The 18,418-nt window shown below is 38.5% G+C and overlaps 1 protein-coding gene across 2 annotated transcripts in view; it reads right to left on the reverse strand.

Moving 5' to 3' along the window:
* Positions 1-7,663: 7,663 nt before the first annotated feature.
* The window catches only part of fndc1 (fibronectin type III domain containing 1), a 34,459-nt gene continuing 23,704 nt past the window's right edge, over positions 7,664-18,418 (reverse strand). For both annotated transcript variants that reach the window (XM_051408461.1, XM_051408460.1), the window contains 7 exons: positions 16,485-16,721; positions 14,201-14,309; positions 11,042-11,121; positions 10,712-10,741; positions 9,818-9,979; positions 9,585-9,707; positions 7,664-8,471 (listed from right to left, as the gene is read on the reverse strand). In XM_051408461.1, the coding sequence (XP_051264421.1) occupies positions 8,356-8,471; positions 9,585-9,707; positions 9,818-9,979; positions 10,712-10,741; positions 11,042-11,121; positions 14,201-14,309; positions 16,485-16,721 (857 nt within the window). In that variant the 3' untranslated portion in view covers positions 7,664-8,355. The remainder of the gene's footprint in view (positions 8,472-9,584; positions 9,708-9,817; positions 9,980-10,711; positions 10,742-11,041; positions 11,122-14,200; positions 14,310-16,484; positions 16,722-18,418) is intronic.

The following is an 18,418-nucleotide window of genomic DNA, read 5'->3' on the forward strand; positions in this document are numbered from 1 at the left end:
TAGAAATTCTTGGATTAGGAAGGATTTGCTCATATAATTGAATAAGTGTCATGAAGGTGTGCATGTGTGATAGGTATTGACACAAGTGCAGTTGTTTATGAGCAGCATGCATGTGTCACTGCCGGTGCATATAATGACTCGTGGGAGATGTTAAATGCACCTCAGACCTCACACACAGTCACAGAGGAAGGTCAGTAGCAATCAGCGTCACTGCTAAAGTGTAAGAAAATACGCTGCTCTCCCCGAGTTAACGACCTTCTGTTTTTCCAGGTTTGTTTTCATCACATAAAGTAATCTTAGACATCCATGTCATTAAATGAGTTAAGCTGTTGACAGAATTGGAGCACTTTCTCTCAGCCTGACCTGATTACCTGGAAAATATATATAACCTTAGTTTACTGCCTTAGATTGTGGTATGCTTTGTGTGTGTGTGCGCCCCAAAACAACAGGTCTTTCATAATAGACTGTGTTTACTTTTTAAAGGCAAGTTGAATGAATGTTGGCAACACTTCCTGGGCAACGGGAGCTGCGTTTAAAGACTTCCACATAAATAGTATGTCTCTAATTTCTAAGCTCCCTGTCACCATATTGTGTCTGCCTTTTTTCTTTTTCCTGCGTCTCTCACAATAGGAAATGAGACACTGAGGTTTATATTTCATACTTTTGTGTAACCTTAACTTTTAAATAAAGATAACAAAAGTCTAACAACTGATAATCTGAGAAGATAATGATGATTTTTGACTCCTTTTACACTGACCTCTATGTCTCCCCCAAGAATTTTGTGGGTTTATGCGTGACCTTATCCACGTGCCAAAAGAATGATATAATTGCAAAGCTCAGCAGGCTGAGTTCATAACTGACTTTAACAATGAGCTCAGAGTAGTGAACAAAAAAAGAGCCCTAACTTCCATCCAAACCCCATTAAAAGAACAGTGAGCTGAGAGCAAAACAACCAAATCTCTGTCACTACAGCTTGCCTGTTATGTCATCTTGGAGTTCGGTAAATATTATGTCTCTGAGCAATTGAGAATTCCCAGATCTTTTATTTTCACAAGCCTTTTTAAAAAAAATTTTTTTCATAAAAAGCATGTTCAGAAGGACAGGCCATTTTCTCTGTCTCTCTGTTGTTTATGGCTCCTGTTTGTGCAATCCGGTCCTGTCGTTTCCAACTGATACTGCCGAGGACACATGATATTCCCCTGGATTCTCTGCATATCCTCCCTCCTGCCAGTACGGGTTCTTTTCCAATACATGTAACATTTTTTTATGTATCCTTACAGATCTGAAACATTAGAACTGTATTTCTAAAGGTCTTACAACCTCCTCATCCATCATGAGCACTATTAAACCAAAACAGCAACAGAAAGTGAGAGAGTCTGTTTCGGGGTAAACAAAACAGCTAAAGCTTAGGCTTGACACAAAAATATATATATCTATTCAGATTGGAATAAATGCTGGTGATCTGTTTTGTTCAATTGCTTTGATGTTAGTAATTTCACCACATATTTTAAGTGTATATTCACATGTTGGAACTGGAAGTTAGAATTAATAAAACAGGCCATGAATGATTTTTCTGCTGCTGCTGTTTTTGCTCAGAGAAAAGTACTGTAGCTCTCATGGCTTTACTTAAAGTATATCTGCTGAGTCCACTCTTTTGAACTGGAGTGTCTCCAGTTGGCCTTGTGCAGGAACAGGTCTTGTGACCAAATTGAGCAACTAAACAGTAAATAAAGCAGTTAAATCAGATATCTTGAACAAATGAAAGCTGTTTGAATTTGCAGAGAAACGTCAACCCTAAAACATTTTAATTCAGCTGGGTCTTTGTTCTTAATCCCCCAGAAAACTATCCAAATGCAAGAAATGTAATTTTCTGCAATGTTTCAGATCATTTTCAAGAGTTTAGTGTTTCAAAGCTGCTCTAATCAATGTTTTATATTAACCATGGATGAAGAAACAATGTATAATGTGAGAGGAGTCATTCATACTAACAAACCCACAGAAAATTGACTTCAGCCCCACAGAGTTTTCATGTCTTTCATTACACCGTTTTGGTCTTACAGCCCACAGCTTACTGTTTTCATTCACTCTCACCACTCTCATCAGTGCTGGAAATGGCACTGATGAGAGTGGTTTGTTTTTATTATAAAAGCTTTCATAAACTCATTGTACACAACCTGTAGAGCACAAAACTGCTGGCAAAAACAAAGTCAGTGCCTACCTGGTGAATACAGTGGTGCATTTAGCTGCAAACTAATACCCTCAGGAGCTGGTGGAAAAGGAAAGTGAATGTACATTGTTACTCCATGTCTGCTGGGTGTGTAAAAAGGCTTTGGTTGCTCACACACCTACAATATCAGCTATATAATGTGTGTCAGTGTTGTGTTTACAGCTTGTTGTGCTTCCCCCACTGTCCAAAAAAACAATAAAAGTTGAAGGTCAATTCCCCCTTCACTCAAAGATATGCATCTCGTCTTTATTCTACAGTTGGATGTTTGAGCTTCACCGTGCAGAATGCTGTATATGCAGAGTTTGACACTAGAAGGATGTTTTCACATTCATCTGTTGAAAGTGGAAAGTTTCTCTGAGCTCATTGAGAAACTGATTTCAGGGGACAGGGCCTACGAGTAGTTCACTACAAATAGTTTGGAAGTCAATCCTGTTCCAGTATGTGAGACTAGTGTGATGTAGAAACTTGACTAGAAACATTTGCATTCTGTATTTGTTTAATGAGGGAAAAGGAGTAGATGCATTTCTAAGGGTTTTAATGTGGACAAAGAGCCAGTGCTTCTCTCTACACTTATCATTTTGCAGTCATGCGCAGCACTCATAAAGAGAGAAATAACCTCATAGAACAGGCAAATGCCAACTGCTCCACAAAGCAATGCTGCCACAGCCTTAATAAGTAAAGTGTGAATTACAACATTCACTTCAACATCTTTTTTTGCCGATTTTTACTTTTACTTGTTCTGATTTGAATCATTGCACTTGTAATTATCACTCAGTCCTCCTGCATGCAGTATAAATAGCATACAAAAACCTCTTTTGTGGGAAAGCACTGTGGGAAGTTGGGGGGGGGACTGATGAAGCACACTGCAGGAAAATGGATACAACAAAAAGACAACACTTTCACAGTCGCTTTGCTAAATATTATAATATTATTATAACATAAATAACATAAATAAAACATGACATTGCTTGTAAGATTCTTAATTTTAAGTATCTGTTTCTCTTCCCCTCCCTTTTGCTTCTCTCTCTCTCTCTCTCTCTCTCTCTCTTCAACCTTCAACTGATTCTTCTTGCGATGATTTCAGCTCTCTAGAATGAAGTCTAACTTTTTCCAGCCCAAATAGCGTGACCCACTTCTATCAAAAAGAAACAAAAAAGCAGCATGTGGAAAACAGTTAGAAGACCTGCATTCTTTCACAACCACACAGTTTGTCTTATGAGATTTTAATGCTCCTGTAATTAAGCAATTTTGTGCTATATTCAAATGTATTGAGATGAGCTTTCTCTAAAATCAACACAATAATCCAGTGAGTAGCTGACTGGCATTTAAAAAGTAGCTGAATTTATAATGTAAGAACCACGTGTGGAAAGTCAGCTGGGCCTGGACTCAATCAAGCACTCGTGGCCTTTTGCCCTTTTTTCATATAAAGGATCTGCAGCTTGCTCTGTGCGCAGACCTGAACTGAAAACTATTACGGAGGATCTGACAAACACTGGAAAATAGCTGACTTCTGATGTTTTAGTGCCTTGTCATTATGGATGGATGTCATAGCGTTAGCTTGGCTGCAAATATGTGAAATTTCAACATCTTTGGAAAAATTTAAAAGGCAGCGTTTGTGTATGTGTACATGGGGCTGATGTTGATGGCGGTCACATCCTTCTGTCTTCTGATGTCAGCTTTTGGCTGCGCTCCTTGATCAAAGCAGATGCAACAAATCACTATCCAATTCTTGATCCAAAGTTTGATGCTGAAGGATGACAAAGTAAATTCTTAATGAGAAGAGAAAATGACAACATCAGTGACTCTATGTTTTGTTAGCCAAACGCTGTCTATTCCACTGGCGTGTGGAGCAGATGTTTTCCCGAGGACCATCCCAGACCACCCTGCCACAGACACCACCTAAAAGATTGTATGCTTGATGCAAAGGGTCTGAAATAGGCTTTTATCAGTATTAGCTTTACTGGCGAGTAGAGATACAACCATAATTGAGCACTCTACTGATCAACTATTCCAAAATAGTTTTTTGTAAATATGAGTCATAAAACTACAATCTACTTATGTGGCAATGTGTGCTCTTTTCCCAGAACTCTATGTAACATCAAAACTCTTTATTATGAGGATTGATTTTAGTTTCACAAGGTCAAAATTCTAGTTTGAAGCATCGTTTTTTAATTTTATTATGATGAAATGGCTGTTAAAATGCCTCAATTAGGAGTTTCGGCATCATGCTCTAAATGCTGTGTTTCAGGTCTTTCCAAGAAGCAACGCCTGGGGGAGGCATGGTGCAGAGTTTAAATCTTGGACCACAGGCCTGTTTTCCTGCTTGTAGCTCTGCGTTGTACCGTTGTATTGGTTATAGTTTATCTATCTATCTTCTTCCCTCTGACAGCAGTCATCATTTCTGACCGGGACACACACGCACACATAAGAGTTAAAGTAGAAAAGGGCCAATGACTTTATCCTCTCTAACATCTGTAGCAGATGTGGTAGCCTTCATGTTCATGTGTTTATCAAGTGCGTTTGTCCTCCCGTCTCCTTCTTTTCCCTTTTTCTATTTGCTTTTTTCTTCATTTCCTCTTCTCCTCTCAAGCAAAAGATACTTGCATTAACAAAAGTAAAAAGAGAAATTGTATTTTCTTGCCTTAATGTCTGTCTTAGGTCTCAGATCAGGATGGGGTTTCCCATAGTGCTTTGCAATTTGTATCATTATTCTCTGTTCAAGTCAAATGGCACTGCAACCGGCAGCCAATGAAAATATTTTGGGGCAAAGAGAGGCTCATCACTCACTGAAAACACATGGCAGCAGAGGCTTTCATCCAGACTCAGCATACCTGGAAAATATATCTGAAATCTGTCATCCATCCACCAAAGTGTTGACAAATTCGTCAGCTATCACTTCAAAAACAATCATTATCTCTCCATCACTGCCCATGGGTAGTATTTTACGCCCTGTGACAAGTCCCTCTGCATCTAACGTCATTTGAATCTGACTACCATAACATATCGAAGCCAACCTCAACAAATTACTGCCTGCACTCTTCAGATAAGGGACCGCAGGTTAGACCTTTGACACTGTGCAGAGTTTAAGTAAGGTAAGTAAAAGCTGTATCAACTCTGCTTAATGTAATGGAATAAATCCTTTTTATTATTTCAGAAATTCTGCACTATACTTCCATATTTCTTGCGCTAATCAGAGTGAAATTTGAATCCCATTCTTGGCTTGAATACGAGGGTTGAATTAGGTGTCATAGTGATAGATGTATAGCATATTGATAAAGTATCTTGGCTCAGTATTTTGGTTATAAAGATACTATTCCTATCTTGGAGGAATGATGGGGATTAATAAGTGATACGTTGTGCAGTATGTATTTAGAACGAATACCCTGGCTGCTACTGGATATTATCAATTTCACAGAGTCAAAACTGACAGATGTAATCAGTTTCAGTCACTGAAATAGGCAGCTCTGGTTGTGCTGTTGGGCTTTAGGGAGAAAGCGATCACCCTCACAGTACGGTTAATTCCAGATTAATCTAAAAATGTCATGACTGGAGTAATGAACAATTGGCAACAAATAGACCTCTCCATTCATTTAGCCTCATCTTGGAAATATTTTCCACCTGGTTTATTGTAGCACTGACCCACTTATGATCATATATTTTTCTTTTTTTTAAAAATAAGTTATTTTACACAGATGGACACTAATTCGTGTTCAAACACACAGTAAAAAAAATCTGAGCCCCAAAACTAGCTTTGGGCATGAAAATGACTATTCTGTGTCAAAGATTTTATCTGAATTAAGCAACATTAGAAGCAAATTCTAACAAGTCCACCAGGTAATTGGATTAATACTCGGTTTTAAATTATCCAGAATATACCAATGATAATTGGTTCCACAAATGTGTACAGTAAGGCTTGCCAAATCTAACACAGCAGATGTGGGTCTTATTTCGAGCAGTGGTAGAATAAGTATTCAGAACCTCTACTTGAGTAAAAACACCAATATAACAATGTAAAAACACTCCAATAATAATAATAATAATGATAATACCAGTATTATCAGCAAAATGTTCTTAAAGTATCAAAAGTAAAGTGGTGGAATGTAACTAAGTAGATTTACTTACTGTCCACAACTATTCTTATTTTAAAGTGATTATACACGAATATGAATTTTATATTTATATTTTTATATTTTATATGTCACCTTTAAGTGCAAACATTACTTAGTATATCCATTTCATGCAAATTTGTACTTTTGACTCCAATATATTTATTTTACAATTTACCTGTTACATTGCAGATAAAGATTTTCCAACAAAACATTATGATGATTTTATAAAATATGATTGTTACAGATTTTTCTACCTAATAATATGACCATTAAAATGTAACAGTAAAATGCTATTTACACAGTAATGCATCAATAACGTAATGATAATCCAATAACATGATTTGTTACGCTGACTCACAGTGTTTTTTTTGCATATGAGCATCACATAAGTTCATTTTCTGATCATATTTACATACTTTCACATGCCATTCTCAACACAGGACTTGTAAAAGTAAAAGATCTGAATATGTCCTCCAAAACCAAGTAAAAGAACTCTTTCTGCAGAAAAATTGACACATAATGTTATATGTATATTATATTATTAGATTGCAATTTATTGTAAAACCTTTAATTTGAAAATTAAGTAAGTGTAACTCCAATTGCCAGGTAAATATAATGGAGTAGAAAGTACAGTATAAAGTAGCAGAAAATGGAAATATTCAAGAAAATAAATTAATTTATATACTTAAAGGTCCAGTGTGTAACATTTAGGAGGATCTTGTGGCAGAAGTAGAATAGAATATTCACTGGTATGTTTTTATTAGTGTATAATCACCTGAAAATAAGAATCAATGTGCTTTTGTTACTTTAGAATGAGCCATTTTTATCTACAAAGGAAGCAGGTCCTCTTCTATGGAGTCTGCCATGTTGAACCGTCATGTTTCTACAGTAGCCCAGAACAGACAAACCAAACACTGGCTCTAAACAGGACATTTTCTGCAACTAAATCCTACACACTGGTCCTTTAAGCTTAGTTACTTTGCACCACTGATTTCAAGACAAATCAAATGATTGTATAAAAGGTATGCATAACAACTCCAATTAGATTATTTCTGGTTCAGTGTGTTAAAACTTTATACACATGGCTAATGCTTCTGTTCACGTTTGCTCATGAACTGGTATTTTCTCTCTCTTCGACTCATTCCCCCTCACCTGGTTCTGTCCATGATATGTTGTTTTTGACATGTCATCTGATTTGAATAGTTGCTCCTCCAACTGGCCCAAACAAACATTCTCTTACTCAAATCTTCCATTAGATTGATTGAATAAATCTGGATCACGTGTGAATGCTTTGGCTAGAAAAGAATGTGTCAGCGGGAGAATATGATATGATTCATGTATTTGGATTGCTGTGGTTTCCATAGCACCTTTATTCAATCTCCCACAGTTCCTGAGCAAATATTTGGTCTTTTATTCTTTGTCTGTATACATACAAAACTTACACAGTAACTTTTAATGAATTCTGGTGAATACCAAAAGGGTGTAAAAAAACAGTATGATGGTTTAAGAACACAAATAAACAACAAAAAAAGTAGCTGTCAGAAGCCGTTACATTATGAAATACAAATCTCACGACTGAAAATTAACAGACCTATACACACACCTTAAGTGCCCATTCTTACAGTTTGCTTTGCAGCTTGTGCTTTGGTCCAATGTCACTGGTTTGTGTGCATTATTGATGAGATAAATAACACTGGGTGAGGACCTGTCTCTGGGATAGTTGGTAATAGTACGAGGACACTTTCAGACAAGAGTTAAACTAAGCAAGAGCACACATGCTTCTTTTTTCCCTCATATACAAACTGCTTTATATAAAAAGTGCATGGTAATGATATACATTGAGTTGTTTAAAAGTACTATATTCTCTTTCTGTGAAGCTGTATTAAAGTCGTAGTGGTGTCTTTTCATTGTGGCAGGCAAAAGTCTGTTTTTAAGGGCAGGACCAGTGACTGTAAGAGCCTGCAGCAGGATGCGGAAGGGTTGCCCTCGGTAACAATGTCTCCTTCTTCTCCTCCTGTGTTACCACTTCCCGGGGATTGGCACTCCACATTCATACCAGCCCACGAATGGATGGGATGTACGTCGGCCAATAACTCCAAATGAAACTGGCTCCTGTCTGTACGCACGATAAAATCCTGCAAAAGAAAACACATGGAAATGCTGTTCATAGCAGTTTACTGAAATGTGTCGGGAGACTTGAAAGAAATGGAGTGAGCATGTCTGGATTTAACCCTCATTCAGCAAGTATTTATTTACGACAACTCTACTGCCTTCTTGAGCGTCTTACATCTCAAATGATTAGGGTTTTTTTTCTTTTTCAACAAATCCAGTGAAAAGACAATGACTTGATCTTACTGACTAGTATTGCCTGTATAACCAAAGCCTGATATCTCTGATTACTTTGTGACAAGGACCTACAATGTGACCTGGTTCCTTAAGATGAACCCTTCAGTTTATCTTAAATCAATCAATCCAAAAGTAATTAAACTAAATGGCGACACCATGTGTCATGTAAAGAATAGTGAGTGCAATTTATGCATTTATTTAAGTTTCATTATGATGGTGCTGACCAATAAAAATCCTGATCAAGTTCAATAAAAAGAAGCAGCAGTATTGAATAACTGAGTACTACAGTGGGCTAATCTTCCTTCACAGGAGTAGACTAAGAGAGAGAAATGGCCAGCAGTTTTAGGAACTTTTTTTATTTTTTTCTATTAAAACTATATAAGAGTTAACAAATATTTGAAGCTGTAAATTTTGCATTTTATTGCTCCTCAAATCTTGGATGTCAAACACACAACAACAGAATGTTTTTTACAACACCTCCTACTTTGAGCTTTAACTACATTTGCCTCGTGTAACTTAAAAAACAAAGTCAACTACCAGTAAATAATGTTCACTGTGGTTGATTACTTATTTCAAGTATTCTCATTATGTGCTGATATGACCTGAAGCTATCATTCCTAGGAAGTTATGGCATCCATTTAAGAAGTTATGTTATAATTAGGAAAATGGTCCGTGGTAATGAAAAGCATGTGAGATTTGGGATAAAACAATGAAAAACCCTGGTAGGTCTTTTAACAAGTATTCCTTTAAACATTATTCATAGTATTCTGCATCGATAAGATCAATGCAGCTGGTCCACTAAAGAGCCAGAGAGCCGGTTTGAATGGAAAAAAAGATAATAGGTTAGGTCTAAATGTCACAGCCCCAAATGTGCAATGTGTGTACAATCTGTTCTTGTTTACCTTGTGCTGAGGGCAGATTACTGGAGAGGTAGGCCGGGCCTGTCCTCCCATCCCTGTAGGAGTCCACAAACTGGCAGTGGTCCTCTCCCTGGCCAAATGTATCTCCTATACTGTAAAAGGGCTCTGTATGGGGAAAATGGGAAGTAGGAATCATAATTAGGACATTTTAATTTACATAACAACAGAAACATATCTTGGCTGATAACTAGTTTAAAATAGCAGTCATATGTTACCTCTAAGACCATCTCCCATGAAGATCTTGTATCGCAGAGAGTTACACAAAACCACGCCCACGAACTTCCTGTACCAAGTCCGCTTGACGTACTGGCTGCCCTTACAGCTGCTGTGGGCCGAGTTATACTTGAAGGTAAAGGGGACCCAGATTGGTTCTCCACCTGGTAGGAGCAGGGAGGAACAGAGGAGGAGATGCATCGTGTTGTGGCGGTAAAATATGCCTCACATGAACAGACGCATTGTGTATACGTAGAGGAGGGTGAGAAGATGGAGAGAATAAATAAATTGTGTCTGTAAAGATGAGCAATACAAATAAAATTCAAGGTTTCAATTAGTATATCAAATATTTACTGTTACTGTTATGATTAGAAATTAAATGGTCAGTTCCCAAGGTGGCCAGAAGGCATGGATTTCAAACATATAACTAAATTCTGTTTATATCTTATGTGATGATGATTTATGCTACAATTGGGTTATAAAGTATTGAATGGGTTAGTACCAAAACATAATTTGATCTGCTGATCCTTTATGAACCACTCAGACAGGTCTAGGACAGGTATGCTTACTGTCCCCAGAGTAAAAACTAAACATGAAGAAGCAGCTTTCAGTTTTTGAACCCTATATATTGAAACAAGCTCCAATAAAACTCAAGGGTTATTCAGAGTGACTTTTCTTTGCCAATCATTTAAATCCTTTACCTATACACAGCAGCACACAAAGGAGTGCCACTGATTGGACATTGTTGGGGAGTGAAAATCCACATAGAATCACTGTATATCCTGTCATGTTGTTTAACAGAATGACGTCTCTGTCTTTAAAACCTCAATGCAGCTTGGGTAGGACATGGCTTGTTGACCTTAAATTAGAGACGTGCAGTCGGCGTATGGACTTACCAGGTGGTCTTTCAATAAGAAGTGGGTCGTCTGAAAGAAAGAATGCGATCATTTCACAAGGGAGGAAAAGCACAGACAGCACTGCAAGTTTAATGTATTCACCTGATTTTGAGAATGAAAGACCCGCAAAGCTCATAATGCAGTGTACATCTGGTTGTCTGCTTCTACTGCAAGCATGGTTTTTATATTTGAATATCTTGCATTGCAATGAAATCGCCATGACATTTTTGTTAAGCACTGCAGTACAGCAGAAAATCTTGACAGAAGGGTTTGACTGTAGTCAGTGGGCGTCTCAAAGTTTATCTTTGCAGGCGCTGACAGGACACACACCTGATTCGGTGACATAGGTGAGCGTATCGCTGACTGGTCCCAAACCAAACACATTCTTGGCCTGCACTTTGAAGTAGTACCTGAATGAAAACAAACCAGAACATAAGGATTTAATGAGAGATTAAGTAGTTAAAGTGTCAGTCGGCCAGTCTTGTTGTGACTGGGCGAAGGTGAGGAAAATGTTAATGACCATAGCAGATGACCGGGCATGCTTTAGTCAGGCTGATTTAGGAGTAGTCTGTTTTATATTGGTATGAATCCAAAGTGAGCGCAGCACAATAAAATGGCTATTTGGCTCACGTTGAAGGGAGAAGGAGGAAAGGAGAGTGGAGGGAAGGGCGGTGAGAGGAAAAAGAGACATCTAGACAAGTGGAGATTAACAGATAGGAGGAGAGGATAAGAATGAAAGACAGAAAAAGGGAGGGAGGTGGAAAAAGTAAAGCACAAGGAGAGATGTATGCTGAAAGGAAATAGATAAATGGCAGGAGAGAGAGTCCTCGAAAGAGAAATTTCTCACCGAGAGCTTTATTTTATGACATAAGTTTTCTCAACAAAGTCATTCTGTGAGCTCACTTTGTCTCCGGTTGGTGGAGGACTTATAAAATCCCATCAGACCAAAAACAACACCAGCCAGTGACAGTTTTGAGAGTTGGCTAACTTTTCCACTCTAGATGGCTGTTGTGTTGTGCATGTGTGTGTTATATGCTTTCCTCCGGTATGCAAGGTCACATACAGTAAGTTCATGGTCTGTTAATTACTAGCCAAAAACTTTCACCCCGTATAGCCACGAGGCCTGGATCCAATCACTACAGCCACGTGACAACAGTGACCAGAATATATATTACCAGAGAGAGGGAGAGAGAGAGAGAGAGAGAGAGAGAGAGAGGACAGCAAGGCAGCTGCAGAGAGATGATGCAATGAAAGCAGAAATTGGAGATGGTAGAGAAAAAAAAGAAGAAAAGAAATTGTGAGCCAGAATATAAAATCTGAGATAGACCACAAGATGCTACGTCAAGCCAAGCTAGCCATTTAAATTTTCATTCAGAACATCGCTCTTCTTGTCTTCTCTTCAGATCAACGTCTATGTGGCAACTGCACATGTTGTAGGCCCAAATTCAGCCTCCTCAGAATACATGATAGTTCAGCCACAAGAACTGGTGCACATGTAGAAGTTGATTATACACTGAAAACTATTCTAAAGACACTCTTGTGTGATTGAAAAGAAATCTTAGACCTGAATACAACAGAAGAAATAAGTACAGGAACAAAACTAGGGTGATCGATTAATCTGATCATTCTTTTCTTGATGAAAAGATTTTCTGGTCGATAAAAGACCAAAGAATAGTGAAAATGCCAAGATTTCCTAAAGCCCAATGTGATGTCATCAAATGTCTTATTCTGTCCGACAATCAAAGAAAATCAATTTACTATAAGATAAAGAAAAGAAGCAAAGTTGGAGTCAAGAAATATCTGGCATTTTGCTTGCTGATTAAACAATGACAGGCATCTCAATAAAGTTAAAAGTTTAAAACCACGAGGATGAGATGTTCAAGTCCTTTGTTATGTCCAGATGCGAGTGTACATTCATATGTGTGTGTTTAGGACTATAGTAGCTCAGTATTTCTGGCAACTAGAAAGAGCCTGCAGCATGGGAAATGCCAACAGTGTCCTATAAACCATCCCAGGATCAACCGTAACCACGGGATACGCACTATCGTGGATACAAGCTGGTTGCCAGGGAGGGAAACCCTCTTTGCAGACTCTTGGAAAACTTTACCCATTCATGCAGCTCTGCTGTTTGTATTCAGCAGCAGGTGTTTGGTTTCCTGCGGCCCGAGATGAGACACCTTTCATAACACGTCAAACAGATCTGTGCTTTTATCGGGCAAGAGGATACTTCTGTTCCTAATGAACTCACATAAGAAACTGTTTTTCCACCAGATAATGGTGAAATTACTTGCTAAAACCAATATCTAAATATGTTTTCTTATATGTATATATATATATATATTTGGTGTACCAGATGAAGAACAGCCACATCAGGACTTTTTGGACAGTATCTGTTGAGCTATATGTGACAGAAGTATAAAAATATACTTAATCTCTCATTTTAACAGATCTATGGGATGTCATAAAAATATACAGAATTTGTGTAGATTACCATAGATCGCAGCCCATCTAAAGTATGTGTGGTCCATTCACATTTCACACTGACAGAAGACAGATGGCAGAAGACAATTTGTATGATCTAACTTTCACCATGAACGAAATTATAGATAGACAGATGTGCATATTCTGATCCTGTAGCCCCAAGTAAAATTGATAATTTTTATATATTAGCTAAGAAGCTAGAGCACAAATTACCTTTACACTAAATCCACAGTGGTAAGAAAAAATAAGTTTCAAGTTGGAACATCTTGCCTCCTCTCTTGGGTCTACGTGCTAAGAGCTGTTTCCAGGCGTTTATTTTGAAAACCGTGACCCGTGTCTCGTAAGACAGGGTTGTGGAAACACAGCCTAATAACTGAAACAGACCAAGGCGGCCCTTTCTGTTTGTAAGTGTCAGATAATGTGTGCTGTATTTACGTTCCACTGTATTTTCCAGTGCTTTTTACATCACGCCACATCTTGGTGCAGATCCAAATGTGTTTCTTAACCTGTGTCAAATTATCCAAACTGATTTACTTTACTCTGAGGGTTTGTTATCTGTTTTACAAACAGTATCAGTATCCAACTCACACTGTGCTCTGATCACAGTCAGCCTGGTTTGATTCACTGGTTTTTGATTCATAATTGGCAACATAAGAGCATGCATACATGAACTCACACAGAGACATCCAGACAATATGCGTATTCTGTGCATTATGTGATGATATAAACACTCCACAATAGATATAAACACTCCCAAGCTACAGCCAAGCACCTGCACCCGAGGCAGCAACCTGATCATGCACACTACAGGGTAAAGGGATTTTGCAACCAAGCAAATCTTTGTTTGTAAGTTCAGGTTCTCTTCTGCTATGACTCCCATGTGTGAGATGAAACTGTGAATCACTGAACCTGAAAGCATTGTGCACGTGCTCAACCTCCCTCTAAGCGTGTGTATTGTATGCATGCATACACAATGATATAAACACACACCAGCTGGTTATGTGTTACCTAGAGTTGGGTTTGAGATTCTCCACAGGCAGGTGTGTCCCGCTGGAGGCTCTAGAGGACCATCTATTGTTGAGGACGTCATCATAGGATGCACTGTGGACCATGTAGCCTGCAGGGAACAATGCAAAATATGGGGCAAAGATCATTGGTTGTTATATATAAGTTAGATACCGTATGAAACACAACAATGAGGTTCAACATTAAAGGAATTCTCTGACTTTGGTACTCTTTTGCCAAGAGTTAAATGAGGCAATCGATACTGCTTTCATGTCTGTAAGGTCAACATGAAGCTACCACCAACAATCAGATAGATAAGCATTGTACAAAAACATGGGGAAACAGCTTGTCTGGCTTTATCAAAAGATGACAGATGCACCAACGAGCACCTCTACAGCCTGCAAAAATGTTTGCTTTATCAATCTTGGACCAATCTCTCAAACGACCTATAACTATGTAGTATGTAAGTAGGTGGTCTCCCATATACATTTAACTCTGAAGAAAAACTGCAGCCATGGCATTTTCTGCAACTCATGCTGATTGTCCTCCATCCTGCCCGTCTGTCTGTTTTCTTCTTCTTCTTCTTCTCAGTCACAGAGACTAATCCTTAGGATCCGCCAAGCAACCTCAGGTCACGCACGGCTCTTCACTCGCTTCAAAACTGTAGAGACCAGCTCTGCTGCACGTCAAACTACCAACTGTTTCTATTGGACTTTTGAGTTTGCATTTCTATTTTTACTGGAGCCACACCAACACAGCTGGCTGCTGACAGGAGAGAAGGGAAATACTAGCTACTTTGTTATCCTTCCTTTAGTTTTTCATTCCTTTCCCATTCTACATTGTTGAACTGATGGTTTGGCAGTGTAGTATTTAGACTCTTGCCTTTGGTATCGTGTCTCTATCTTTACATAATTTAAGTATAAATACATTAAATGTTTCCCAAGGAGTTGGTCCTAAGCCAAATGCAACACTTACAGTATATTCAGTGAATAATGAGTAAGTTTTGCCTAAAACGTTTTAGCCGAAGGTCCTCAATGCATCAGAATAAATGGAAATGGAAATGGAAATGGAGTTGGGTTCAGGCAAAAACTCATACCAGTGTCCCTCTTCTCTTGAGTCCACTCGCTAACAGCTGTTTCCATCCACTTGTTTTGAAAGCCGTGACCCATAACTCGTAAGACATGGTTGTGCAAACACACCCTAATAACTAAAACAGCGCCCTGTGATTGTATCTGCATGTGTGAACTGTACCTGCATATGGATCGGATCATGACTGCTGTATCTATGGTATATGTCTTTGAAATATTACAGTACTACAGTTTATAAGGGAATTCACATAAAAACTCAATATAAGTAAAAGTTCAAAGAGATTTGGCCAACGTATTTTTTATATAATACATAAAAGCAGAGAAACACTACATCAGCATCACACCACTTAAAAGAAATTAGTTTCTGGAAGGCAACATGGTGTGCAAGCTAAAACAAACTCAGAGAAAATATTTGAAATGGGAGAAAATCAGGATTAGGTGGAAGAAATTCAAGACAAATTAAGCATGAAAATGCAAATAATACAGAACGTGTCAAGATAGTGTGTGAGCAGAGAGGAAACACCGAGGAGAACAGATGGAAAGAACGAAGGGAATAAAACAGCAGTGACAGTACAGACCATCTATCTGTTTTACACATCAGAAGACGGGCCAGCCCACAGCATGACCAGGAGCTTGTGTTTTGCTGCCAAAGCCAATGCACTGCATCGCTAGCTGGCCAGACTTTTACCTCTGATACTCCACCACGTCTCATACAGAGGGCTGTTATCTTAAGTCTCTTCTCTGTTCATTTTTTCCCCATGTGTCACTTTCTATGGTCATAGGAACTTTGGTTTTCCCTGATAAATTCTGTAGGAGCTAAAGGAGCTCTATTTCTTGTGTTGAATGCAGCCTTTTTTCTCATGATTTATTCACAATAAACTGTAGGAGTAAGTTCTTAAAATAAGTCAGGAGGGATGCTGGTAAAATGTTAAAGGCATATCCTAAACCACAACAGATGAAATGTCAGGAGAATCACAATATATCTTATATAGTTTTTAGACTGTACTGAAGTGTGAACACAACAAATTCAAGTTCAACCTTTTTTCTGCCCTCTCTCTTACAGCAGTGGATGGAAACTAAGTTTTTTAAAATTAGCTTTTTTTAAGTTTAGTTAGTAATTTAGTAATAAATAAAAACACATTAACAAAAATAAAATTTAATTTTAGTTCAGCTTTAAGTTTTGGAGAAATATTTCTTACCTGACACCATATCACCCTTAAGTGGGCGGGCCCAGTCCAGGATGATAAATGAGTGGCAGCCCTCCATGGCGACCACAGTGAAATTATGAGGCCTGTTTTTGGGAGGCTGTTTCTGATTGGCTGCCAGACTGTCCTTCTTCATCAGGTCTTCTAGGACGTCGACCTGAAGATACTCCAGGGCCTCCGTCAAGGAGCAAGGAGCACCTGGGTCCTTCCGGATGTAGTTCACATAGGGAGCTGAAGGCAGGAAAAAGTGATGGAAAGGAATCAAGTAAGTTATTTAAATATAGGAAATTATAAATGAATTTAAATATTTATCATGCATTATTTCAAAAAAATGTATATCATTAATTAGTCCAATGGGACAAACTTATATACTACTTTTCCAGGTCATATGGTTTTAATTTTGTCAGTCCTATTCAGTCCTTATGAGATAATTTGTGATTTGTTGTAAGTTGTTTTTTAAAGAGGGAATCAGAAGTTAGCGTGACTGCCTACATGACCGTCCCCTCTATCTTTCCTTTGTTTCCTCTCTTCCCCTTTTTTACTTGTTATTCAATAACTCTGGTAATGCCAGCTGGACCTACAGCTGTGAATACTTCAGATATCCCACAATTCCTAGTCTGACTGGGATTTGGAGGGAACCACTGGAGCCTGGAGTTGCTCCCACCACCCCAGATGATTGGCCCTCTGTGCAGGCCAAGAGTCTAACACGTGTCAGCATCTACACATCAACAGACAGTCTGTGAGGTTGTGTGGGTTTAAGCTGTTACAAGCTCCTACTGTATGCAGTCATATGGCTTATGTCTTACGCATTCATATACTGAAATACTTGATCTGTTGTCAAGGTGAGCAGATTTATGTATCTTTCTATACACAGGGTGCTTGTAAGGTTGTATTTCTCTACAGCCTCCACATGTTCAAGATCTGTGCAGGTTTGTGCACACAGAAGATCCAGATGTTTTGCCTTGCTCATGTCCATTTTTAAATGGTGAAACGCCTACCTACAGAGACACATCGTCTTCTTCTGCTTGTTGAAAAAGCAAATCCAAAAACACTGACAAAAACTGGCGTGTGTGAGCCTGATGTGGATCAAATGTCACTGGGAAACAGCATCAGTATAGTTCACATAATGTCAACTCTAATATCAGTCTAGTAAGGCATAATTTAGCACTCTAATAGTCCAAACATCCTGGTACTCATTTTCATTTTTGTCCAATGTGGCAAATTCTATCCATCTGGATCTTACTGTAAAGCAGATTCACGCAACTGCTAATAATTATTAGTTAATACTTTTTGTCCCACGTCTGCCTTGGGCTATATTCATTCAAACAAAACCATGCCTGGACAGATAAAGAGACAAAGGGGAAGTCTCTGTCAGACAGTTCATGCAAAGCATGTCAGTCAACTGGCAGGCTGCTGAAGTGGACCTAAAAAATATTAAACTAATAAATAGGAAAGAGGATGTCTCCACTTTGAGCCAGCAAAGTCTTCTCCCTGTGCTGAGGTCAGCACCCTTAACTTTTATGATTTTGACTGCTTTTCTCCTCTTGTCAGCTTTTATCTTAGAGAGAATAATGGCTTTCAGATGGCTCTATGTGAGGTGTGTGATCACAAGATAGTCGTTGTTTACCAAGATAGATGGTGTCCAGAGTAAGTCAGTTATTGTTCCGCTGTTGCCTCTGGACCAGATGATACCAATAGTTCTGAGATTGCTAAAGACACAGCCATATATCTTCCCTTTTTGAAGGTTTCTCACAAAGATTAGTATAAGTGACAGTGACGGGTTGCCTCAATAATGCTCACTAAGTGATAGTCAATCCATTACTCAAGGTTTTATCCACATTGCCAGACTAGCAAAAGGCGCACATTGAAGCTAATGGCACTCTGGGCTCATTCGCATCCAGAATAAATAACAGTTCATTCTGATTGGC

Source organism: Dicentrarchus labrax, unplaced genomic scaffold (genome assembly GCF_905237075.1).
Source record: "Dicentrarchus labrax unplaced genomic scaffold, dlabrax2021, whole genome shotgun sequence".
Classification (NCBI taxonomy): domain Eukaryota; kingdom Metazoa; phylum Chordata; class Actinopteri; family Moronidae; genus Dicentrarchus; species Dicentrarchus labrax.